This window comes from Chlorocebus sabaeus, chromosome 8 (assembly GCF_047675955.1).
Source record: "Chlorocebus sabaeus isolate Y175 chromosome 8, mChlSab1.0.hap1, whole genome shotgun sequence".
NCBI lineage: Eukaryota > Metazoa > Chordata > Mammalia > Primates > Cercopithecidae > Chlorocebus > Chlorocebus sabaeus.
The window spans coordinates 4,227,413-4,253,368 of record NC_132911.1 but is presented as its reverse complement, the minus strand read 5'-3'; the positions used below and the strand labels follow the sequence as shown (position 1 = coordinate 4,253,368).

General features: G+C 39.9%; 1 protein-coding gene across 2 annotated transcripts in view; it reads left to right on the top strand.

The window, feature by feature from the left end:
* Positions 1–25,956, top strand: part of CSMD1 (CUB and Sushi multiple domains 1) — a 1,948,922-nt gene that overhangs the window by 1,566,335 nt on the left and 356,631 nt on the right. For both annotated transcript variants that reach the window (XM_073017922.1, XM_007961594.3), the window contains exons 24-25: positions 25,081–25,272; positions 25,744–25,870. In XM_073017922.1, coding sequence (XP_072874023.1) covers positions 25,081–25,272; positions 25,744–25,870 — 319 coding nt within the window. The remainder of the gene's footprint in view (positions 1–25,080; positions 25,273–25,743; positions 25,871–25,956) is intronic.

Genomic DNA, 25,956 nt, shown 5'->3' with positions numbered 1-25,956 from the left:
TCAGGCTGGTCTTGAACTGCCAACCTCAGGTGATCCACCCACCTTGGCCCCCCAAAGTGATGGGATTACAGGCGTGAGCCACCACACCTGGCCAAATCTTTTTTCTTATACGAAACGTGAGACCATTTGTGTCATTGGGACACACACCAGTGGCTGTGTGTCGTGGAGGGGAAATTGATCCTGCCACACTGCTCTTCATTGCATGGTCATCAAAGTGACTGAGAGGTTGGAACTGTGAATTCCGAACACAGAGCAGAGGTTATGGGCAGAAGGAACCATTAGAGGCTGGTTCACCAATACCCCTAACAAGTGGCATGAGAGGGAGGGAGAGAGAAACATAATGGTGTCGAATGTCCAACCAGCATTGACTGCAGACACCTCCAGGGTCCTGGGCTCCTCTTGGTTTCATGAGTCATAGCTATGCTTCTCACTCTGCCGTGAGCTGTATCGGAAATGTTTAAGAGACAGTACCATCTCTTAGAATTAAGTCACTTTTTTTCAGGGGAGCATTATTACAAGAGTTGTGTTTTGGAGAAGGCTTGTTGGACTAGGAGCTGACCCTCTTAGATGTGCTACAGATGCAGTGGGATCATCCGATGGTGAGACATTGCAGCTCCCCAGCAGACTGTGCTGCCACCTGCACTGGGCGTCTGCAGACCGCCTGGTCATACTCAGTTTAAACAACATTAGAGAGAGACCTAGGAAGTCCCACTCTACTTCCTCTACAAATTCAATGTGAAATAAAAAAGAATGGTGTCCCTTCTATAAAATGACCCATCCATTTGCAGCCTCTAGCATGGTAGCTCCTTATTTATGTTTTTGCCACAATAAGTAAATGGTGAAGGTGGGTGATTTGGTATTGATGACTAATTCTGAACACATTACAACATAACCTGTGGATGCGAAAATTAAAGCACGGAGATGTGGGTTTATGTAGCTGTCATGCTGGTTTTATTAACACATTGGTAGAATAAAAATGACATCAATGTTAAATATACTATTATAAATGAGAGAGTGGCTTTGGAGAATAAAAATGACATCAACATTAAACATAGTATTATAAATGAGAGAGTGGCTTTGGGCAGGAATATATTCTCAAGACCGATACAGAAGCACTACGCATTGTCACTTTGGTGCTTCTAAACAAGGAGAAAATATTGCGAGCATGAAGTGTATACAGCCGCTGAATGCAATCAATTACTAGAAACAAACCTGAAGGTGAAGAGCAGGGTACATCAGAATCCATCATTTGGAGTCCCTGAGATCATGCGTTAACCCAGAGAGATAATGCTTTCTTTATAGGATTGACTGATACCTTGAAGAAGCTGATGTCATTTTCCTTCGGCATCCTCTCCCACCTATCTCTGCCCAAATACATCGGTAGACACTCTGTGTGTATCTCATATAGATTTTTTCAATGCCTTCACCTCCCTGGCTATGAATAAGATGTAAAAGTGCATCACAATGGGTCCATGTCCTCACTGATTACTTCTTTTTAACAACTAGATTTTGGAAATCCTATACAAGCTGAGGGGCAGTCCTCAAATGCACATTTTCTACAATCTAATGTTATCAATAATAAAGACACTCACAGATTTCCCAGACGTTCTTGGTTGTGATGTGTAATCATTGCTGTTTTAAAGTAAAATAGATTATAGTACTCAAAGAATAGCATTCACCGCCTTCTTGGTTTTCATGGTGTATTATATTTTAGGAAATTGAGTCAAAGCATCTTTTCTTCCAATGAGTAGTTTTAAAAATTATTCACAACCATGCTAAGAACCAGGGGAAAGCATAGAATAGGGTTATAAAAATAAGGAAATATTCAGCCTGCACGTAAATCCACACTAACAGATTTTTACATCATTTCAATGAAGGTTAAGATTATGGCAAACATTATGCTGCTCTAATATCTACTCCTGACATCGCAGTGTCTGTGTAGTTTGTAAATTGCAGTATCTATATATCATTTGTAAATACAAGCTTATGGCAAAATTTTGTTCTTACATAGCTGTTAATTTAGCTGAGAAAAATGTTGGGAAAATATCCAGTAAGCAGTGTTTGTTTTTCCCACAGTTAACTTGTAGATAATTTTATAAAGTGTTTTCAAATAATAGGCAGTGTTGTGTGCATTCGTTTTCTATTGCTCTGTAACAAATTACCCTACATGTAGAGGCCTAAAACAGCACCGTTTCTTATCTCACAGTATCCATGGGTCAGGAGCCCAGACACAGCTTGGCTGGGTCTTCTCTCAGGGTCTCACAAGGACGTGACCAGGTTTTGGCTGGGCTGTGGTCCCATCTGAGTGTCCGGGGCCTCTTCAGGCTGTCAGCAGAACTCAGGTCCTCACAGTGGTCAGACTGAGACTCCCAGCTCCTTGGTGCCACTGGCATTTCCCCGCCACGTGGCCGTGTCCCTCTCTGGGCAGGGTGTGCCCTCGCTGGCTTCTCCAAAGCCATGGGGAGCCCTCACCTCATGGAGGCCAGACCCTCTTTCAAGGGCTTTCCCTGGATTGAGTCAGGCTCCCTCAGGATAATCCACGTCTTGAGAAACTCAGGATGCAATGGATCAGACACTTCCGTGGCATCTGGTGCTCTCACACTTGTGGTGTTCATTTGTCAGCTCAAGTCACAGACTGTGCCCACACTCAAGGAAGGAGAAGAATCATTCATACATCCAGGGTTGGAGCAGCAGGAGGTGAGGCCATCAGGGTCCCTGCAGCATCTGCGCCTCACAGTTTCCTGTTTAGGAATGTTTTCATTTCATCTCAGATAATTTCAACTGAAGTGTGTGTATGTGTGTGTGTGCACGTGCGCACTCCCACACACTCTTGAAGACATAAAGTACATATTTAATAAAGGAAATGTACAATTTGTTGCTTACATGTACCTTTAAACCTTCAGGAACCATTTCAGCTTACAGTAGTGAATCTGTCATCTGCAACTAAAACAGGTTGCAGAGATCACGTTCTGTATAGTCACAGGTACAGATTTATTATGTGCCTACATCTTCCCTAAGCATAAGCCTGCCTGCAGCTCTGGTCGGCCTTCCAGGCCCCTCCTCTCCTCTTCCCAGCTAATTCAGGCCCCACCTGGAGAGACTCAGAGATGTCTGGGGGTGGGTGAAGAGCTACAAGCCCTCGGCAGTGCACCTTCCCTTCTCTGCTAGGGAAAGCTTACAAGAGGGTCTTATTCACATACAAAGCAAGAGGGCAGAATACAATTGTCATCAGGGTTTAATCTTAGAGATGACCTTTGAAGGAAAAGTCATTGTTTTCATGCCGTCAAGCAGTACTTTTGGATAATATCCGTGCATCTAATAGATATCTCAATAAACATTTACACTTATGTATTATACCTGTCATCATCTATCATCTATCTATCTCTACGTATCTATTGTTTATCTATCAATTAATTGATCTATTGATTGATCATCTATGATCTATTATTCTATATCCATCTATTATGTATCTATCTACTGATTGACCCAGCAGTTATCTATCATTATCTATCTATGATCTATTTTTATCTATCTGTCATCTCTCTATCTATATCTATCTATCTATTGTCTGTCACCTGTCAACATTGATCTTCTGAATTTCTCTCTGGAGGACAGGAGACTCTACTCTTACACAGGCCAGAAAAGCTGTACACTGAAATGAATCAAGTTTACACATAAAGAAATAGGAGTAACTGCTATTCAATATATCATTCACATGGTAACTTTAAAGATGTGGCATGAAGCCCTGAAGGTCAAATACCAAGTTCATCCCAGGTACATACGCAAGAGAAACCACCAGCTGTGTCTTTAGGGGCCATAGTAAAAGAAAAATATTGGATAATATATCAATAAGCACTGATCATGCACCAGGAAATTCACCTTCATTGTCTCATTTTATCTCCAAAGTAGCCCTTTGAAGATGATCCTTTTATTTTCAGTTTAAAGACAGGAAACCGAGGCTTCCATAAGTTAAGGTCCTATCATTAGTGAGTGGCAGCACTGGGATTCAAACCCTGTTCGTATAATCCAAAGCTCAAAAGCTTCCCACTGATACATCATGAGCATTCTGTGTTTTCACAGCATCAGATAAAAATGGTCACCAACTCCTGGCCATTGTTAGCAAACATCTGAAATCATGTAGGATTTTGATCAGTGCCTCTGGTTACATGATTCTTTACCACAGATATCAACACTAGTTTCTCCCTCAGTCTGAAATCAGAATCTAAATAGGGAAGTTGCTTTTTTTTTATATTTGAAATGTTTTATTTAAGATCTCATCTCTCATACATGGTAAGAATTAAGTAATATTTTAGTATTTTCTTGAGGTAAAAAAATAAAAACAGTGTTGCTATAGTATCCTACCTGCTGATTATTCATTCCTATATCCATGGGAGAGCAACGAAATTCAAAATAAAGTATTTGCTTTTTAATCTTAATTTATTATTTTAACTTTTGTTTTAGGTTTGGAGTACATGCACAGGTTAGTTATACAGGTGAACTCATATCACAGGGGTTTGTTGTACAGATTATTTGGTCACCCAGATACTATACCTAGTATCCATTAGTTATATTTGCTGATCCTCTCCCTGTTCTCATCCTCCACCCTCCAATAAGCCCCAGTGTCTGTCATTCCCTTCTTTGTGTTCATGAGTTCACATCATTTAGCTCCTGCTTAGAAGTGAGAACACAAGGTATTTGGTTTCCTGTTTCTGCCTTAGTTTGCTAACGATAATGCCCACAAGTTCCATCCATGTTCTCACAAAAGACTTGATCTCATTCCCTTTTATGGCTGCGTAGTATTCCACGGTGTATATGGACCACACCTTCTTTATCCAATCTGTCACCGATGGGCATTTCGGTTGATTCTACGTCTTTGCTATTGTGAACAGTGCTACAATGAACATATGTGTGAATGTGTCTTTATGGTAGAACAGTTTATATTCCTCTGAGTATAGGCAAGTTGTTTTTAACCATCTGTTCCTTCATTGTTTCTAAGAAAATGAAATGAAAAATGAGATAGTAATTGAAGAAGTTTATCAATGTGAGGCGAAATCTCTTGAATGATATTTCTACCTGCAGGGCTCTCTACCCACTACCCTGCTTGGGCCTGGGAGGACCTGCGCCCAGGGGTGGGGCCGCACTGTGACTGCCATGGGCTTGAGCTTCTTATACCGTCCATTCCTCCACACAAAGCGTCAAACATTTCATCTCATGACTGTGTGGCTATAAAGATCAATAGATCATTGTGTATTAATACATTTTCTTTCAACCCAGAAATTTACTTTTTTCTTCTGATTTCAGAAAATGAAAGCATTTCCATGAGCCTCTAAAGAGATTGTGAGCCCTAGGCACTGTGCCCTGTGCCCCTAGCAAGTAAGTTAGCCCCTAGCAGACAAGGAGAGAAGGCAGAAAAGGCTCACTCACAATGCAGCACCCTGCGCAGTGACGGCATGGCCTCTGCTCACACTCTTGAGCTACCACTGGTCCTGTAGGCCCAGCTGGCCCCGGGCTGGGCAACTCTTTCTGGAAATGGGGCTTTACTTTTGAGGGCAGGCAGAACTTTGTAGTAGCCAGAGCTTCAAACCGTGAAAGGGGAGCACTCATGTTACACGAGATGGGTAACCACTGCTGTCTGTGATTGCATAGGCCTTGGGAAGGAAACTGCTGCACGTTCTTCTGGGGAAAAGATGTTAACTAGTTAACAGTAGTCTGTATGTGGCTGCCTCAGTTTCCCCATTCATCGTATATGCTCCCCTATAATGTAGAGCCCATCTTGAACTCTCCACCTGCTTGCAGGGTCTTGTCTGTCTCCTGCTTATCATTCCTTTCTCCTGCAGCACTGAGCCCTGTCACCCTGCAAATGGGTCACGATGAAGCCTGCTCTTAGAGTTCCGGCGGTCCGGTGTCTCCCCTTGCTTGCTGGAAATGTGTCTTAGAGTTCACTTTTGCTCTCAGTGACCACTTTCCTAGCTCAGCCTCCTCTGTTATTGATAATATCCTAAAACAAGGTCACTTTTCAATGCCTTCTTGAATGCTATGGCATCTCCTCTCTCCTTCAATTACTTATCTTCCACCTCCATTCCATGCCAACAGCAGCCTCCATATTTAGGTAAATTTTTTCAGCTCTAGGTTCTTCCTGATACTTTCTTCACCTCCCTTTGGTCCATGATAATGGAATTCTGGGATGTAATAGACTTGAGCCCAAGCAAGTTATAATAAAATACTTGCTGTCTTATTGTGAAGGAACAATGTAATGACCTTAAGACTCTTTATGGATATTACTAAGAGTTTAATGCCTTCTATTTAAAATATGTCATATATAACTATTTCCCCAATTTAATTTAAAATTTATTTCACATTTTTTGTTTATAAATTGGATGACAAAAGCCGGAATTTTTTCTTTGTTTTTTATTACTATCTTGTTGGTTTCACATGAACCTCATCCTCTGCCAACGTATCTTGTGTGTTATTGTCAACTCTGCTAAGACTGTGGATGTATTAACAGGATATTTTCTTAACCTTCAGACACATAGCCCACTATATGTACATTGGATCAACTTGGATTGAAACCGATCATTGCTGTGGGCCAAGAAAAGCAGGAATACGTTTTAGGCAGAAGATCATATGGCAGTCTGAACACAATATTTGAAGTATTTGGAGGGTGTAGCAACACACAAAATTTTGTAAGGAATTCTGTGCAGATGTTTAGCATTGGGTACCCAATATGAGGTCACACAAATTGTCACTCTGGGTTAGATGATATTCACAGAGGAAGCAGAGGTGCCTCAAGCAGTAGATAGGCAGGCAGAGCTCCAGTGAAAAGCGCCAATGTGGAAAAAGCATTTGTGAAGCAGAACCTATGCTTACAGGAACATAGGACACAGGCAGACTGTCAGATCAGAGGCTCAGACACAGAGGAAAGCATCAGTTTAATTAGAGACACATCCAAGAACCAGGTTTAGGAAAAGTGAGTAGCTTGGATTTTGACATTAAGTCACAACAGCAGAAACAAACCAGCAGCAGGATGACCTCATTGTGAGTCTCAGAAAGTGGATGGCTTTTACCTGCTGTAGAAGGATAGGGAAGTTTCTAGAAACTGGAACCTGAATTGGCTGGCAACGCTGGAGGTGCCCAAATTATAGAGAGAGATGCATCCTGGGCTAGGGCTACTTAGGGCATTGGTCCTTTACAGAGTTCAAGGTGACAAAGTTAAAGGATCTGGGTCACAGTGAATACCCTGGACGACCAACAGAAGGATGCAGGGCATATGTAGGTGAAGAGAACTGAGGACCTGGAGCTAAAGGAAAAACACAACATTTACTTATTTCACAATTTGTTTAAAAGATAAACTGATTTATTATAAAAAATAAACTAAGCGTTTAAATGTAACAAAGTTACTTTTCTTTCTTACCTAAAAATAATCTGTATGTGCTCATATATTCAGTTATATTCCCCCAAAATGAGTGGTCTACCTCAAACTTTCTTATTCCCGGGTCACTATTGAAACAATTATCCTATGAATTCTTACTGAGTACAACATGGTGACATTCAGTTGTGAAGAAAAGTTGACTTCTAACAGACTTTAAACCGATATTATGTTAATAAAAAGATGTGTATGTTAAGAGGAAAATTGGCCGGGCACAGTGGCTCAAGCCTGTAATCCCAGCACTTTGGGAGGCCGAGATGGGAGGATCATGAGGTCAGGAGATTGAGACCATCCTGGCTAACACGGTGAAACCCCGTCTCTACTAAAAAATGCAAAAAATTAGCCGGGCGAGGTGGCGGCGCCTGTAGTCCCAGCTACTTGGGAGGCTGAGGCAGGAGAATGGCGGGAACCCGGGGGGCGGAGCTTGCAGTGAGCTGAGATCCGGCCACTGCACTCCAGCCTGGGCGACAGAGCGAGACTCCGTCTCAAAAAAGAAGAAAATTAACTTGTAAACTCAGAATTTTCTGTGCTATAAAAAAGATAGTAAAGATGGCAAGTGTTAATGCCGATGATGATACAGGAGGATGACTATGTACATGTTTCCTTGATTGAATTCTTGCAAACCTTTCCACTTGTTTTTATTCTTTGTCTTTTGTTTCCCCCTTTTAGTAGAGAATGGGGTCGCGCTATATTGCCCAGACAGGTCTTGAACTGGGCTCATGCTGTCCTCCCACCTCTGCCTCCCTAACAGCTAAGATTACAGGCGTGAGCAAACCTTTCCTATCAACATGTCAAGACATAGCCATACATTTTTATAAACTGACACCTTGTAAGAATCCTGAAAATGGCATTTTTACTCTTCTTCTATAAGGAAAGAAAGCCTGTAAAATATTCTTCAATAGAATGATTTTCAGTGGAAATACCACAATAGATGAGGCAGTCTAAGTAATTCCAGTACAATAGAGGGACAGGCTGCCTGAGCGTACCTAGGAGGAACTTTATTATGAAACAAGATGGGCATTTTAGAAGGAGGGCAGCCATCTCCATCTCTGGGAATGCCATGTGTAAGACAAGTCCCCCACACAAACATACAATTCCTGGTTTAGGTTAGAAAGTTTTACTTTTATGTGTATATATTTAAGCCTCAAAACAAATATTTAACAATTGTAAAACATAAAACACTTGGGGCCAAACTTGACAACATTCAGGAGAGGGCATGTTTGGGATGTGTCTTTGTAGCACTGCAGTGCTCTGAAACTGAAGCACCTCATACCTTCGTCTGTCTCAAGGTGAGGCTGCCATAAAAACAGGACATAAATCTTCATCCATTTCTCAAAGGGAGGAAGGTGGAAAGTACCACGATGACCATTTTAAGAAAAGACAATGACACAAGATGATGCTTAATTGATTTACTCAATATCAAAAAGCAAATTAGAGGTAGAGATGGGCATATATTCCAGTCTCTTGCCATTTAGTATGATGTTTTATCATCCTTGCTAACTTACCAACATGTATGTCATCACAAAGACTAAAATGTAAGTTTATGATGTTGTCAAACATCCCACTGAAACCATTCTGTGCTTGGATTCTGTGGGAAGGAGCCAAGCATTCTGTGGCTGTAGTGGGAGATTTGTCTAATAAGGGTCTGTGATCATCCTGGTGACCACTGTCATGCCCTCCAATCCTACAGAGGTCATGTCGGTCTAGGACCAGCTTTTACATTGATGTGGATAATTTCCTGCAAGGTTTCGTTTTGTCAATTATTTTTTCTTCTTTGCATAATGAATTATCCCTTATATGTTGTGATGATCTGATAGTTGATTTACATTGCTATTTACTTTCATCATTTGGAACTAATTGAGGAATATATTGTTGGCCACCAGTACATGGAGAAAGACAAAAGGACCTAGAGGAGGATGACATAAATAATTTAATTATGAGGATCAAACTCAAGGCTTATGACTTAAGTGTGAAATAAAATGAAGGCCAACAGATGATATCATCAAATGCTATAAAATCTAAAATGTTCTGATAGGAGCGATGACAGAATATTTTCCCATTCTTTTCTAGGGGCAATAAAAAGTGATTGTTATTGTATTAGTCGGTCATGGATGCATTGCATTTGCAAGGTTTATTTGTAGGAAGTTAAGCAGCATAGAAACCCAGACACTGTGTCAGGAAGAAAACACTGGGTGAGGAGTCAGAGGTCATTCTTTTTCTGATTTTGATTTTTCCTTATGTAGGTCATTTTTAATGATGTCTTTAAAAGAAAAAATGTTCTAAAATCTATTCAGATTCAAAATGGTTATTTTGCTCTGCTCCACAAATTCTGACATAAAAACATTTGAAGGCTGTTTGTATTTCGACAACAAACCCTTTTTTTTTTCTTGTAAACCAAGTAAAAATTTCAGAAAACACTGATATGAAAATAATCCTGTCGATTAGATTCCAATGCCAGGCAACTAGACCGAGGAACATGAAAACATATCAAGGCAACTGGGAATATTGAGCTTGACATTTGCAAAGATCTGAAGTGATACAATTAGCACCATTCAATAGTAAATGCCAAGACTGAACCCTCACTGTCAGATATTTTAAAAATGACGGAAGGTGAGGTGAAGGAAACTCCCCTTCCTGGGTCTCCGGGGGTCAGGTGTGTGTCTGCTTTAACAGTGACGAAGGGTGGGGTGAAGGAAACTCCCCTTCCTGAGTCTCTAGGGTTGGGTGTGGATCTCTTGGTTCTGCTACCCGCCTGCTGCTTCATCTGTCATATCCCAGGTTGTGTGTTTCTTCTATAAACACAACATTGTTTTTGGACACTCTTAGTATTGAAATGGTATAAATTTTTTTAAAAAATCAAACGATATTTTAACTGTTGAAGAGTGTATAAAGTTGTCTTATGATTTTAGGCAAGTTTCCTTTAACGCCTTCTAAAAATGGGGCGAGTAAGATCTTGGGTGTGGAGTATGAGAGAGAGAAGGGTTGAGAATGGACTAACGTTTCTGGTTTTGGTGACTATTAGTGACTTGGGAAAATGGGGAAGGGTAGATTATTGAAGGTAAAAAGAAAAAAGAGGTAAGATTTTTTTTAGGGGTACAAGAATGTTGAAGTCCCTTGTCATTTGCATTAGGTTTTTAGTCTTGCTGTGATGTGAACCGTAGATTATAGATGCCCATGAAGTTAGAAGTTGCCCATTGGACATCATACGACCTACTAAAATAATGACAATAAGACAATGTTAGACAAAAACACAGTGTTAGAGGTGGAAAGATAAATCACAGATTTTTTTTTAAACCGCATAATTTACAAGACAGTGATGACTTGAATTGTAAATGGGATGAAGAAAGGAATAAACCATGACTCTGAGATTTAGGTTCTGATGAGGAAGGTTTCAGTGCTATTAAATTCCATAGGAAAAAACAAACAAAACCGAAAAACAGTTCAGAGACTTATCTAGGAATCACAGCACTTCCTAAGTCAGAAATTTGCCATTATGTTAACCAGAAATCAATCTCCTGTTTTAAGAATAAGAAAATGATTTTGTAAGCAGACTGGACAGGAGAAACGCCTTCATTGTGATGTTTGAGGTTGGCGGGTTAAGTAGAGGTGCTCGTGATAGGTCCTGGATGGGCAACCTTGCCCCACTGGCTGTGTACTCCACTGCCATGACACCTCTCACCTCCATAATGCAACCAGGTCATCAGGGGCGTCCCGACAGCTTTGGTCAGTTTACTGGAACCTGGTGCATTATACATCCTGGCCAATGAAACCAACTGATGGAACAAGACAATAGAGTTCCATAAGTAGTTATGTATGCACGTGGATTGGCTGTCTCTTCTGGAAACTTCCAGGAGTCTTAGTGTAATTTAGCATAAAACAAGATCTCTATGAAATAGGCCTATTTGGGAGAAGAAATTCTTTATCTGTGCTCTTAGACAGTACAATATTCAAAGGAAATGCTAAGAAATTGCTCATTCTTCTATATAAGTTCTTATTAATTTGAATGTTTAGTCATTTAACTAATATTGTAAAATGTAACAGACCTCAAGGAATAAAACGGCTCTAACTGAAAATATAAAAATAAAATGATTCATCAGGAGGTGAAGGAAAACGTTCTGCTTCTGTTGGAAATCTGTGCTGTTATTCATGTTCCTGGCTATGAAATGTATTGAAAATATTTGTCAGTTCATTTATCATCCTCAAATTAAATTCATTGTGACCCAAATAACACTATTTGGTATTCATAATGCTGAAGATGTCTGCACTGACTTTCACATATTATGTAAAATAATCCATGGAAATGTTTATTATGTAAATATGTCACCAAAAATTTCCACAGTGATATGTAATGAAAGCTGATGGAATTCCCTCTTCAGAAAAACACTTTATGAAACTGTGTATGTTCCATTTTAGGTTTGTTAAATAATATTGAATCCATTTTGAAATTCCCTTTATCACATATTTCTGGTTGAATGCTATTTTTAAATCCTCCTAAATTTTGTAAAAATCAGAAAGTGTTAAAATTTGAAACACATACATTTATTTTCACGATTTTGAAAATCAGCTCCTTATTTTTATGTAGAAAACACAGTGAACTTTGTGTTTTCATAACACTTTGAAATCACTAGGCGCTTACTATTTTATTTGAATCAAAGGCACTTACAAACCAGTTAAATATAGTAACATGCGTACATTTCACTGTTTCTTTTTTCACTGCCAGACTCAGGGGATACAGTAAACAATGCATGCTCTCCGTGCTACCCCTGCCTTCAGGGCGGTTCATTTCTAGACGAAGTAATGAGGTATTTGCATGGAGAAACTTGGAAGAATTAGATACACACAGAGCACCTGTCATTGGCTACTTGTGGTGAGATTCACAGGAAATTCAGGGGGGAGGAAGAGCCTTCAGGAGGAATATCCAGGGTAGGGTAGGACAGCGGCAGCCATAAGGAAACTTGATCTTAAAGGACAGGGAGGATCTGGGCAACACTACGGCACAAAGGACCATGAGCCTGGGTGCAGAGGGCATCACCAGGGGGCAGGATCCTTGGACGACTGGGACCAGGGTGAATACTCTGGTGTCTTGGCGACCCCTTAGTTAGCAACAACAGCAATCTTGTGTGCAGTGAGGGAGGCTTAGACTGAGCACTGGAAGCTTAGAAAGCAAAGGATTCGGCCCACCTGATGGTGGGTGCAGGGGGTTGTGCACGACTTCGGTGGCTAGTTTCAAGGAGCAGTGGAGAGAGGGGAGGCGAAGGTGGAAGAGATTGAGAGTTGTGGGTCTTTCAGATGAATTGGGAAATACAAAAGCGGTGCCATTTTTGGGGAAGAGATGGAACTCACGGCCTTTGTTTGCAAAAATGTTGGTGACGGACTCCGTTTTGCTTTGTATTTGTATTCTGCTACTGAACGCCTTATGGTCAGTAAGGTGCAGAAATGTGCATGTCAGGGGCAAAAAAAGTGTGCGGCCAGCAGGCGTTGTATCCCAGTAGGCAGGGTGAGCGTGCGTGCCCGCTCCGCAGCCCGGTGGCTTCGGTTATTAATGCCTCAGGAATAAGCCCAGAGAGGACGGGCTGGCACCGCAAGCCACAGTTAGGCTGATGGATGGTAGTCATTCAGCAGAAATTCTTTCAAAGAGTGAGATATTGAAAAGGAGGAAGGGCGCTCTTGCGTCCTGACGCAGCGGTGGTCCAGTTGAGGCTGTCACTTCTCAGGAATTGACGACCTGACTCTATTGCTCAAGGTGGTGAATTCTGACATATGGTGGGACCATTTCTTTGTATTTATTAGTTGTAGAATAATAAAAGTATCAGCCTATGAGTCATAACTGCAGCAATAAATTCAGGTATTGTTGATAATCCCTTATATTTATACAGATTTTACTTCTATGAGGAGCTTAATGTGTTTTCATAAATCCTTTACTTTTTCTTGTAAAAATCTCTACAGCATGTGGGAGCCAAGCAATAAGCACTGCCCTACACAGCCAAGGCTTGAAGGAGGGATGAGGCAGGGGCAGGGTGTGTGAGAGCTGAGTCCAGGACAGAATTTGGGAAGAACTCAGTTGTCTCCCATTTCTTCTCATCCTCCCTCCCTCTCCAAACTAGTGCCAGGGCCACGGGCCCCACTGCTGTCCCCAGCCTCTCCCAGTGGGGTCCGGTTCTCTCCTCAGTTGTTTCATTGCTTCCATTTGGGGCCCTAACAGTGCCCAATGTGGACTTTGCCTTTCTCCTAGACTGATTTTCTTTTCTTCTCTTTCTTTTCTTTTCTTTCTTTCTCTTTCTTTCTCTCTTTCTTTCTTTCTTCCTTCCTTTCTCTCTCTCTCTTTCTTCCTTTCTTTCTTTCTCTCTTTCTTTCTTTCTTTTCTCTCTCTCCTTCCTTCCTTCCTTCCTCCCTTCCTCTCTCTCTCTCTCTCTCTCTCTTTCCCCACCTCTTTCTCTTTTTCTCCCCTCCCCTTTCTTTCTTTGGCAAGAAATACAAACATAAATGCAGAGAGGAAAGAGCAATACTCAGGGAATCACAACTCTTACCACTATTTGCACCAGAAAACACTTTTTGAAGCTTAGAGTGAAAGTGAGTAAATTTCAGTAAATTCATATATGGGAAAATTTGACCCAGATATGTTTATTAGGTTTCTAGAACTAACACTGAAAATTATTCTGGGGAAACAAAAATGTAACAATTATTTTATGAGTGACAAAAGAATGAAGTTCTTAATGGAACTTTAAAAATAAGTTTTATCATTCATATTTATTACTTTTTGGCAAAATCAAATAAATCCTTCAAAGCAAATGAGAAGAGATATAGTAATCTCTTTTACATACTTTGTGAGAAGGTGTCTGAGACAAAGCAACATTGCTGTTTTGGAAGAAGGACAAAAGGGGTCCTGGGAGGATGGTGTCCACCAGGACGACGTTCTCTCCAGACCAAGCAGAGGGAGAGATTCTTCAAAGGGAACTCACTCTGCCTCAGGAGCCAGCTCTCTAAAGGGTCTCACTGTGCACTTTGCTCACCCTGCCTCCTTGAATTCGAGCTTGAGCCTCTGGTGTGTATTAAACTGTATGGTCGGCCTGCTCCTAACTGGAGCCTGAGCTTCCCTGGGCTGCCACTGTTTATTTTTGGCTGTGATAAAACTCTCCAGTGTGTCTTGCTTAGTCAGACTCTTGTCATCGTCATTATTTTGTAGGTGATTTTCAGGATTACATGGGACAGTGTAGGCAAACCTGCCTGATGCATTGTGTGGCACAGAGCATGTCTTCTGTGTGTGGCGGTGGCAGCCCGTGTATGCTGGGGTTCACCGTGGTGATGAGGTTCTTGACCAGACACTCCTGAAGTCGGGGCCCAGTCTATTCACTTGGTTTCTAGGCCAATGGTGGAGACTTAAGTATAAGGTGATAACAATAAATTAACCAGAGCTTCTATTTCTCCATTAAAATAAAATAGTTTTTTTAATGAGTCATCAATTTGGATATTCCCATCTAGGAGCAAATAAATATAAATATAAGCATTACTGAGATTTAGACAATGAAAATTAAAATTATATGCTGAGAAACCTACACTACTAATGAAGAATTGCTTTAAAAATAACTCAACTGATGTGTTCCTAATGTTCCTTCTGTCTCTTTTCTCACCATTTTTATTTAATGAATTTAGTTTTTCTTCAGCAATCAGGAAAAAATGAAAAAACCTGAAAATTTTCTCATCTTTAAAAATAATCATGTAATTCAATTTCACAGAAATTCTATTTCTTTTTAAAAACTATTGTTGAATATATACGGAAGTGTTTGAAAGCATAGAATTATATTTCAATATAAATTAGATATATTTTAATTATGGTATTTGGGATACATTGGTAGAACTATCTTTTGCTTGCCACCTTTTTCTATATATTGGCTCTATTTATATTAATATTTAATTACACAAGCTATCGAACTCTGTTTTCAATCTATGTTTAATTTGAATCCTATATTGACATAAAATTATACCAAATTGTTTGTGTGTTGTAAAGATTTTCATTTGTATTTTGCCATGAAGACTGCAGTAATTCTAATCCCTGTGGTTAAATCCTAAAGAACCAACACTAGTTAATCAAATGCTCGGGGTAGTCAAGATATTTTTAAGCAATTAGTAATTTTTGGAGCTAAAACAGAAATATGTGAGTTTCATTTTTTTGACCATTTATTCCTAGATATTTTTTAAAGCTAGGCCTTTTCAGCAAGGAAGCTTCTTCTTCAATTATTATCTGGATGCAAGACAGATAAACACCCCCAGTTTGTTTTGCAGTATGTTCTGAGGATAATCCAATTCCTTTCTGTGTAGAAGCCATAGGGTGGGCTGAGTCTGTGTTGTTCTGTTTCTGGATCTCCCTTTGTATACATGCACATATGTGTGTTTGTACATTTTTTTATTTGTAAAGCTGAAAGAAGCACCTGCCATCAAGCATGACCTGTGTTAGTTTACAGTCACTCACCTGCCCCTTGGAAAGCACAGGGAGCTGCTTTGGAAGCAGCTGCATTTATTTCCCGGTGTGTGGCTGCCTGTGTGTAGGTTGCCCTGTGCTCGGACCTGGCTTCCACAGAAACCCTGCAGAAGGAAGCGTGAGACTCCAGCTAGGCAACTCTTCGGACCACCATCCAAAAAGCGAATGCTTTCTCACGCTCCTCACGTACTTGCTGATGGCACAGTAATACCTCAAATTAAACTCTGAGTCCCAAAGGGCAAGACCATGCCTGTACATTGAAACACCGCATTGTGTCAAGAAAGATACCGCATATTAAGTGCTTGATAGGTGTGTGTTGAATTAATGAATGGGCATCCTTTTAATAGGGAATATGTTAACTTTTATGTGTTATCTTTTATCTACACAGATTATGAGTTTCTGGTGAGCAAGGACTGAGGTTGATTAATTTTGTATCTTCAGCATCTAGCAAAATATCTGAAGCCCAGTAGGCACTTCATATGCTAACTAAGCGATTGCATTAATGAATTAATGCTGTAGGCCAGAGGATATGCTACTCCAGATATGTGTTCCCAATTAGAGAACGACAGAGATTTTCTGTCTCTTATTTTTGCATTACTTTTTTTCATTTTAACACCTATTAAAATATTGGAACAAAAGCAAAACATTATAGTAAGAAGTTATAATATCAAAGATGTTTCATAAATAAAAATAGAATATTACAAGCCTAAGCTACTATATATAATTTACCAGCTTCATCATCGGGGAAGAAATCATAATTAAAAGTAAATTTAGGGAGAAGGCCAAGTGCAATAGCTCACGTATGTAATCCCAACATTTTGGGAGGCCGAGGTGGGCAGATCACGTGAACCCAGAGTTTTCAGCCCAGCCTGGGTAACAAAGGGGAAACCCTGTCTCTACAAAAAAATATAAATATTAGCTGGGCATGGTGGCCCACGTCTGTGGTCCCAGCTACTCAAGATGGTGATGTGGGAGGATCGCTTGAGCCTGGTAGCTTAAGGCTATGGTGAGCCAAGATGGCAACACTGCACTCCAGCCTGGGCGACAGAACAAGACCTTGTCTCAAAAAATACGTTTAGAAGTTCACTTATAGGCCGGGCGCGGTGGCTCAAGCCTGTAATCCCAGCACTTTGGGAGGCCGAGACGGGCGGATCACGAGGTCAGGAGATCGAGACCATCCTGGCTAACCCGGTGAAACCCTGTCTCTACTAAAAAAATACAAAAAAACTAGCCGGGCGAGATGGCAGGCGCCTGTAGTCCCAGCTACTCGGGAGGCTGAGGCGGGAGAATGGCGTGAACCCGAGAGGCGGAGCTTGCAGTGAGCTGAGATCCGGCCACTGCACTCCTGCCCGGGCGACAGAGCTAGACTCCGTCTCAAAAAAAAAAAAAAAAAAAAAAAAAAAAAAAGTTCACTTATAGAGTAGAGGCTTTATTTTACTTAAAATTTTACTAAACAGAAAATTTATAACATTTTACTTAAAGTTAAAATGTGTACAAGGCATGATATTATGAACATATCGAGTAGTGAAACCAGATAAACAGTAGTATTAACCAGATAACTGTAGGCTGGTTCTACCTGACACAGGGAGCCATCCTTACACAGCCACACAGAAGTTCCTATTAAAACAAAACAAAATTAAGTCATTCTGGGCTTTTTTTTTTTTTTTTAAACTATTTATCCCTTGCCATACAAAGAAGTGAGTACAACAAAACACGTAATATAACTGGGAAAAAATAGAAAATGTAATAGAAAACAGGGACCAGAACAACAGAGAATACAAGTCCACACTTGTGTGATTAAGTGTCAGTGTTGACTCGTACTATCTATGGCTATAGCTTGGGTAGTTATTGCGATTGATTACTATTTGTAAGGATGTCGAATTTCCCTGTAAAACTCCATGAGGTCTGAGATTGTCTTGTTCTGTGCCTCTAACATATCCAAAGCATGTTTATTTTTAATTATTTCATAACAGGTGTTATCAGTGAAAGATGTATTACTTTTCTGGGTTAATACGGGGGATCTGCAATGAGAAGATTGGAATAATTATGTGGCAACCATGCTGATGATTCTCCTCTTCCTCCCTCACCTCTCCCATGAGCTGCATCTTTCTCTGGTGTCCTGTCTTCATCGCAGACCCCATCTCTCATGTACTGAGTCTTCTGCCTCCACTCTTGCTCAGGCTCAACTTGCAAAATAGTATTTGTGCGTGCTTCATCCGTGCGCATACTCTTGCCTCATCCCCTCCCTACATCCACTGACACAGGCTCCTTTCCAGCACTAAATAAATACTTTTACAGATTTTCCTGCTTGTCCTTTCTTTCTTCTCACCCGTGTCCATATTCCACATTGCTTTGGATTATCTCCGAAATACGAATATACTTGTGTCACTTTCCTGTGCAATCTTCTCTGTTGCTTTTCCCCATTGCATGCTGAGTTGGTCTCCACTGCTTGGTGCTGCAGCTGAGCCCTTTCCAGTCTTTCCCATGACCTTTCCTGTCTTCCCTTCAATCCCTGTCTCCATCACAACCGTCACACGTTTAAAAGGAAGCGTCAGCAGATACAAATGCTCCTGTAAATTGCTCTTCCCGACTGCCATGCGATGTGAAGCCATTTCCCCCTGGACTGTTCTCCCTCTGAGTGGATGGCATCCAGGAGGCCCCTAGACCTGCTCAAACCCTTTCTCCTGCAAGGCCCACCCAACCCCTCCAGCTACCAAGATACCAGTTTCCTTTGTCCCTCTCAACCTTCAGGCAAACCATAGCATTCATTGTGTTGTTTCAGAAGTATTTATTTTCCTATCTGTCATTCATTAGACAGGGGAAGATAGGAGCCCTGTTTTATTTCACTCTTCTCACCATGCCCCGAAAAGGTTCCTGACAGATTTGAAAACCTTTTTTTTACAGCTCATTATTTTCCTTTATTTTATTTTTATTGGCAAGTAATTATTACACATATTCATGGGGCACGTGGTGACGTTACAATACATGTAATATATAGTTATCACCTAATTGTAATTTCTTATCACCTTGTACAAGTTAGAACAATACTTGCCAACTGGGTGTATTTAAAGATGAATTTAGAGTGAAATTATTTCAGTTCATCCATGTAAGTGCTTGATCCTGATCTTGCCCCAAGTTCCCCCATTCTGAGTTTTAAATATCCTCAACAGAGAACATATGTGCATAGTGGTAAAAAATCAGTGAGAAAGTGAATAATTTGAATTATTTCACTGAGACTTCTCGGAATTGATATTAGCTATTTGAACTGCTGGAAACTCTACACAAGATCAAAGTACAACTGCATTAAATTCACTTGGGATTAACATATTTAGAATTATAAAATGTTTCAAGATTGACTCATGAAATTCTTAGGTATGATTAACTTGCTTTATGATTTCTTAATAATTTGCTTGATAAAAAATAAGATAGTTCCAAAAAATAGATAATTTGGCTATCTGAATCTCATTGTGGACATTTACAGGCTTTTTGATGTTTTACCTTAAGTTCGGAAATTTACATTTCTGTTTAAATATTGTCAACATCCTGTTTGCTATTTGCTATTTTTTTTAAAATGTGTACAAAATAATGGCAGCAGAAACTTAATATATGGGAAAAACTGAATGAATTAAATGAAAATGGTAGCTAAGAAAAGAACTCAATTTGAAACCAATAACATCCATAGCTTAAGAAACCATAGATATATAATTTAAAAGATAGTTTAAAAATCAAACACACACACACACTTCACGTAGAATTTCATTCTTGAATAAAGAGAGATGCATTGTAAAACATGGATCAAACATTTCAGGAAATTCATTATTGATGAACTTTCCTTCTCAAGCAAACTAAAAAAATAAATTTAAGCAATTATCTTTGAAACTCCCTTTCTATTCAGATGACTGCAAATAGAGTTAATAAAAAGCAATAGTAAGTTTTTAATGCAGTTCTTCTTTGCACTGAAGGAAACAGTGTGAAAACACTATCCTTTGTTTTTCACATGACAGTCGTTCTTATATTAGGAAAGAGATTTTTGCCAAAAAAGTACATTATCCCAATTGAAATGTCTTAGGTAAAGTGAAGAGATAGTATGTTTCTGTAAATATGTCAAGCTTTTTTCTGTTGCTCATGAGAGAATACATCAGAGATTCAAAAATGACCAGTATTCCTTTTCTTCAGTTATATTTCCAGAGCTCACCTGAGCATGAAAGTACTTTCTCAAGAGTTGCTCAGATAAAAGCTGAAAAAACTCACGTTACTGTGAGCTCATTGTTCAGCCTGATGTATAAAATGGATTAAGTCTGGAGCTGATTCTCTTGAAACACAAGTGCTTTATTTGGAAGATAAGAACTAGTTCAAATACTTGAAAGTTAAAGCAAGTCTCATAGAGCTCTAATATTGTGTTAGACTTAGAAGATACCTAGGATTTAATTCTTAACAATATTAAGACTGAGTAATTACTACAAAATATATGGAGAAGTAATTTTCATCAGCTGGATGTTTGGCGCTTATTTTGATTAGAACATATTGTTCATAGCATTTTGGCTGTATTTATGACTTAAAATGAAATCACTAGAAAACAAAGAAATAGAATTAGTAAATAGATTCGAGCTTTGATTGTAATAATAGTGCTTTGACACAAATAATGTAATTTAGTCTTTTTTAAAGTTTCTAGAGCATAAAGAAAATACAGGACCAGTATTTGTACCCTGATTAATTTTAGACTACTGGCTTCAAGATAGAAAAGGATACCTTCTGTATGTTTTTAAGTTATTACTCTTCAGCAGGCTTAAATTTGATCAGTCAAAAGTCTCTTAAATTCACATTAAAATGGAAATATCTCTATTTGGAAGAATGTCTTTGTAGAATTAAATATATCTTTTAAAAACTTGAGATTTCTTAAAACATAGAAACAGTCTTTTCTGAAATAGTGCAGAATCAACATATAGAATTTTGTGTTGTCATTTCAGAATTTTTCTATTACCCATCAAGTAATTTTACCAATATTCAAAAACAGTGTTGGACATTTTTGGGAAACAATAATTATATACTAGTCTTTAAACACACAGCAAGTGAAGCTCAATTGAAATCTACTTCATGCAATTTGCAGGCTAGGCTGTATCCTAACGAATGTGGATAAAGTAAGGGTCCAGGGGTCAAAGTGTCTGAAACGCCAGATCAGAGTCTAACTGCCTTTGAGAACCTGAGAGATGCTGACATGCTGTGGCGCTAAGGGCACAGTTTAACGGTGGAGGCAGCGCTCTTCTCCCTAGCAGGTGACTAAGCTGGTTCATGGTGCGAGTGACACAAGTAGAAGCTTCAGGTTTCCAGGGATATTTCTCTAGTCCTTCAAGGTGTTGATGGCTGTGATTCCAACGCTACTTCCCGCTGTAGAAGCCTATGATTCCCCCAGCAACTGTGTGTGAACCATCACATCCTGCGATGAGCTTTGAGAGAACAAAGCTCTCTTCAGTCTACTGAAAATTGGAAAACTGATTTCTAGAATGGCCAAATACTTTCAACTTTCTGACAGGAAAGAGGAATATATTTTATGAAAGGACATCACGTAAGCCTAGAGGCTTCAGGTGTAGAACTTTTTACCAAATAATAAATTTCATGATGCTGTCAAGGTCTTAAGTGATCTTTTGCAAAAACAAGAAAAGGCATCAGAAGAAAAAGGAGACAGCTGGTCATATAAAGAGAAAACTACACTGCCATAAATAACTTGGCTTAATTCTTCTGCACGACAAGGTGTAGTTTAAGCAGAAAAAAAAAAACTTTTGATATTGAATGATAGAAAAAGCAATAAAACACATATTTCTGTAACAAAATCCAACCCAAATAAAATTTAGTAGACATTTTAATGGATACATCTTTTTTCTTTGCTTGTTTGTTTTGTAATGTTTCTTTCCACTTTTCTCCAAAAAAAAAAAAAAAAAAAAGAAAAAAAAAACAGGTTTTAATGCAAGTTTTAGGGCAGAGGAAAATGTTTCTTTAAACTAATTTTAAAATAAGCATATTTTTGGATTTTAGAACCTTGTTAACCTTTTTGACTGAAGTCTTTAAAAGCCATGATTTCTGAACGTAGAGGCATATTCTGGATAATGTTTAAAGCATTAATATCTAAAAACTACCTGTAGAGCTTATGGCTATAAACTACTGAAACAATTTGTAAGTCCCACAGGAAAATCAATATCATTACTTTAGCAACATAACCATATGTCTCCAGTGAAGAAAATCTTTTATGATAAACTCTTCTGTACAATCAGGACATAATTTATTGTCAAAATGAACACAGAAAGCCCACAACTTATAATGGTTCACTTACAATTTTTCAACTTTATAATGATGTAAAAGCAATACACGTTCAGTAGAAAGTACACTTTGAGCACCCACGCAACCATCTGTTTTTCATTTCCTGTACAGTATTCAATACTAGCACAAATCATCACAAATCACCTAGCACAAAATTTGTTTTATAAGAAAGTGTTGACTCTCTGGCTGATTATAGGCTCATGCTTATAATCGCAGCATGTTGGGAGACCGAGGCAAGCAGATCACTTGAGGTCAGGAGTTTGAGACAAGCCTGGCCAACATGGTGAAACCCCGTCTCTACTAAAAATTCAAAAATTAGCTGGGTGTGGTGGTGCACACCTGTAATCCCAGCTATTCAGGAGGCTGAGGCAGGAGAAACACTAGAACCCAGGAGGCGGTTGCAGTGAGCCAAGATCATGCCACTGCACTCCAGCCTGGGCAACAGATTGATTTCTTATGCCCCTTGAAAAACGAGAAGTTCAGGTCGCATTGGGTGTGGTTTGTTAAGGTGGACGCCTCCTGGGTGCTGTGTGCAGAACCCCACAGTTCCCTGGCCCAGCTGCCATTCACAGCTTTGTTCTTCGTGGACAGGAACTGGGTGCCCTGTTAGCATGGGCAGACCTCACCCGTCAAAAAGATTTTTAAATTTTCCCAGGATCCTGTTCCAGTGGTTCTGATCATAGATAGATGTTGAACTCTTTTTTAAATATTTTTTACACCCTGATTTTGTGTGCCTCATGGATAGTTCCAATTCTGTGTTCCAATGGCATTTGATGAGCAGCATACCTAATGTAAATTCAAGATAATGCGACAGTTTGGAAGATTGTTTGTTGTGAGTAGTGAGGTGGACTCCAAGTGTGGCCAGGGAGAATCATTGCCTCCAACGAGTCTTTCTGTCTCTGGTGTGCTGGTGGTCATCCCCACTGCTAGGTAGGACTGTCTTCTAAAGAGCTGTTCAGATGCTGTCATTTCCAAATCCCCAAACCCAGTAACGCTACAACAATAACAACAATAAAGACTTCTGCTTCTTTTTTCCTCTCTGTGAAAACAGAAATGGGCACGGAATAATCTGTAATAATGATGGATTTTGTCATACATGATAGGACAGTTGAATGTCTTCCTTTCTGCCCTGTCTTCTTGGCATTATGCAATCAGATGAAGGTCATCAAATATTTGAATGACCCTGAAACCAGAGGTGATTGAAACCTTCCCCCTAATTTCTACCTCCCTTTTGTGGATATTTAGCATATCCCTTTGCTTTGCACCAAAATCGATGTACTCTTCTGCTCTTGAATTCCAAGCATCTTGAATTAAAATTACTGGTGCCTCTTAAATAGATCAGGATTATTGTAAAAATAATAATGTTATAGTTCTTAAAGACTGACTCTTTGTTTAAGGAAACTTTGTGGAAGGAAATTTTCTTAGCCACCAAGTGTAAAGGATCAAGCATGCACTCTTCCTCCTATATAAAGTTGCAAATCTCAATCTTGATTATGCAGACATCCGCAGGGTAAAATTACATTGTGAATTTAAGAATGTATTTTCCTCAATGGAAAGCATCTCAGACTCCACGTTGACAGGAAGACTTAGCAAAAGTCACACATTCATTTCAAAATTTAATTTAATTTCTTTTTGAGAAAAGGAAACATTCAAAGTTTGGTGGAAATAGAAGTAAAGGGACCATGTGGCCCCTCAAGTTTCCAGCTCTCCTTTTTACAATTGTCAAAATTTGCATCACGATATGAAGAGAAATATGCTACTGTAAGACTGTCTTCACAGATGGCCTTAAAATATTGCCTCACATAAAAGCAATATACAGCTCTCAGTACCGCAGAAGCTAAATCTTCATTTCCGTCATCTATTTCTTTGAGTTTAAGAGCTTATTTTGATGAGGTCATTATAATGATTCATTTCTGGAGTTTCTGTTGTGTGTGGATTTCCTCAAGAGCCTCATAACCATGCACCATCAGGAGTATGGTCGGCAGTAATTCAGGAGCCCCCAGTTTTCTGTGGGCAGGAACAACTTTTTCTTTTCCCACGAAGTTGAAATCTTGGAGTTTGGAGGAAGTTGTCGGGAAGGTAGGTGGCTCTTGACGATGGGCTGGAATAAGTTCTGGCTGTCAGGATTCTGCAAAGCACCCTGGCAGTGCCACCGGGTGGCCCCTCTTCCTTGGAGGTCTAGGTTGTGGCAGAGAGGGCAAAGAGGCAGCAGAGCATCCCATTCCTAGAGGGCATCGGGGCTCACCAGAGAATCCAGTGTGCAGACTGGAGGCTTGGACTGACAGATAAAGTTGGGGAAGTCTGGAAAAGAAGAGCTTGAGGGACCGGGCACAGTGGCTCAATCCTGTAATCCCAGCACTTTTAGAGGCTGAGGCAGGTGAATTGCCTGAGGTCAGGAGTTCGAGACGAGTCTGGCCAACAGGATGAAACCCCATCTCTACCAAAAATACAAAAAATTGGCTGGGCATGGTGGCAGGCACCTGTAATCCCAGCTACTTGGGAGACTGAGGCAGGAGAATCGCTTGAACCCGGGAGGCAGAGGTTGCAGTGAGGCAAGATCGTGCCATTGCACTCAGACTTGACAACAAAAGCAAAACTCTGTCAAAAAAAAAAATAATACTAAAATAAAAAGCTTGTAAGTAAGGAGGAACAAATAAGGTGATCGAACTTCAAGAAATCACAGATGAGTAACAAATAGCCCCCAATACAGATCCATCTTTCTTTTCCGCTTTGTCAATTCACAATCTCCTTTTTTCTCCCTACCCTTCAAGGAGCATTTAGCAAACTTGTTTATTTCATCTCTGTTTTAAGGCAGATGTACACCCTGTCTTGAGTTCTGTTTATTCCTTCCCTTTCTCTCTTGCAGGTTTTGATTTGGTAAAATGTGAGGATCCGGGCATCCCTAACTATGGCTATAGGATCCGTGATGAAGGCCACTTTACTGACACTGTAGTTCTGTACAGTTGCAACCCGGGGTACGCCATGCATGGCAGCAACACCCTGACCTGTTTGAGTGGAGACAGGAGAGTGTGGGACAAACCGCTACCTTCGTGCATAGGTGAGTGCGGAAGCCAGTCAGACTATTGTGCAAAAGCCAGGCCTCAGGGTACTCATGCCATGTTGCTTTGACTTCCTTTATTGGAAAAGAGGAGGAATTTTATCACACCTTACAGTGTGAGTTTTTGTATCCTGAGATTTGCATGTGTCTGTGAGTGTGTGTTTTCAGCAATGAAAGACAGATTTTCTAGTATTCTTTTATGGAGACTATTGGTACAGTGTTATTATTAGAATTATCACATGTGTGTCTTACTGCTTTATGCTCTCAACTTTAATTGCATGGAGTATAAAGGCTTTCCACAGAGGTTATGATTTGGAAGAAGTATTGAAATGATCAGGAGAGATAGATGATGGTGTTTCTTTTTCTCTCTGTATATAATGCAGACATAATGGCTTTGGTTTTTAAAAGTAGCTAAATAGAAATGTGTGATGCCTGAAGTTGAACGTTCCCATCTCTCTGTGTCTTCTACAGCGGAATGTGGTGGTCAGATCCATGCAGCCACATCAGGACGAATATTGTCCCCCGGCTATCCAGCTCCTTATGACAACAACCTCCACTGCACCTGGATTATAGAGGCAGACCCCGGAAAGACCATTAGGTACTTGTTTTATTTTGGTTTCAGTGATTTGAGAAAAGAGAGATGCCTTCTGTTCTTATAGCAGAGATGGTGGTACACCAAATATC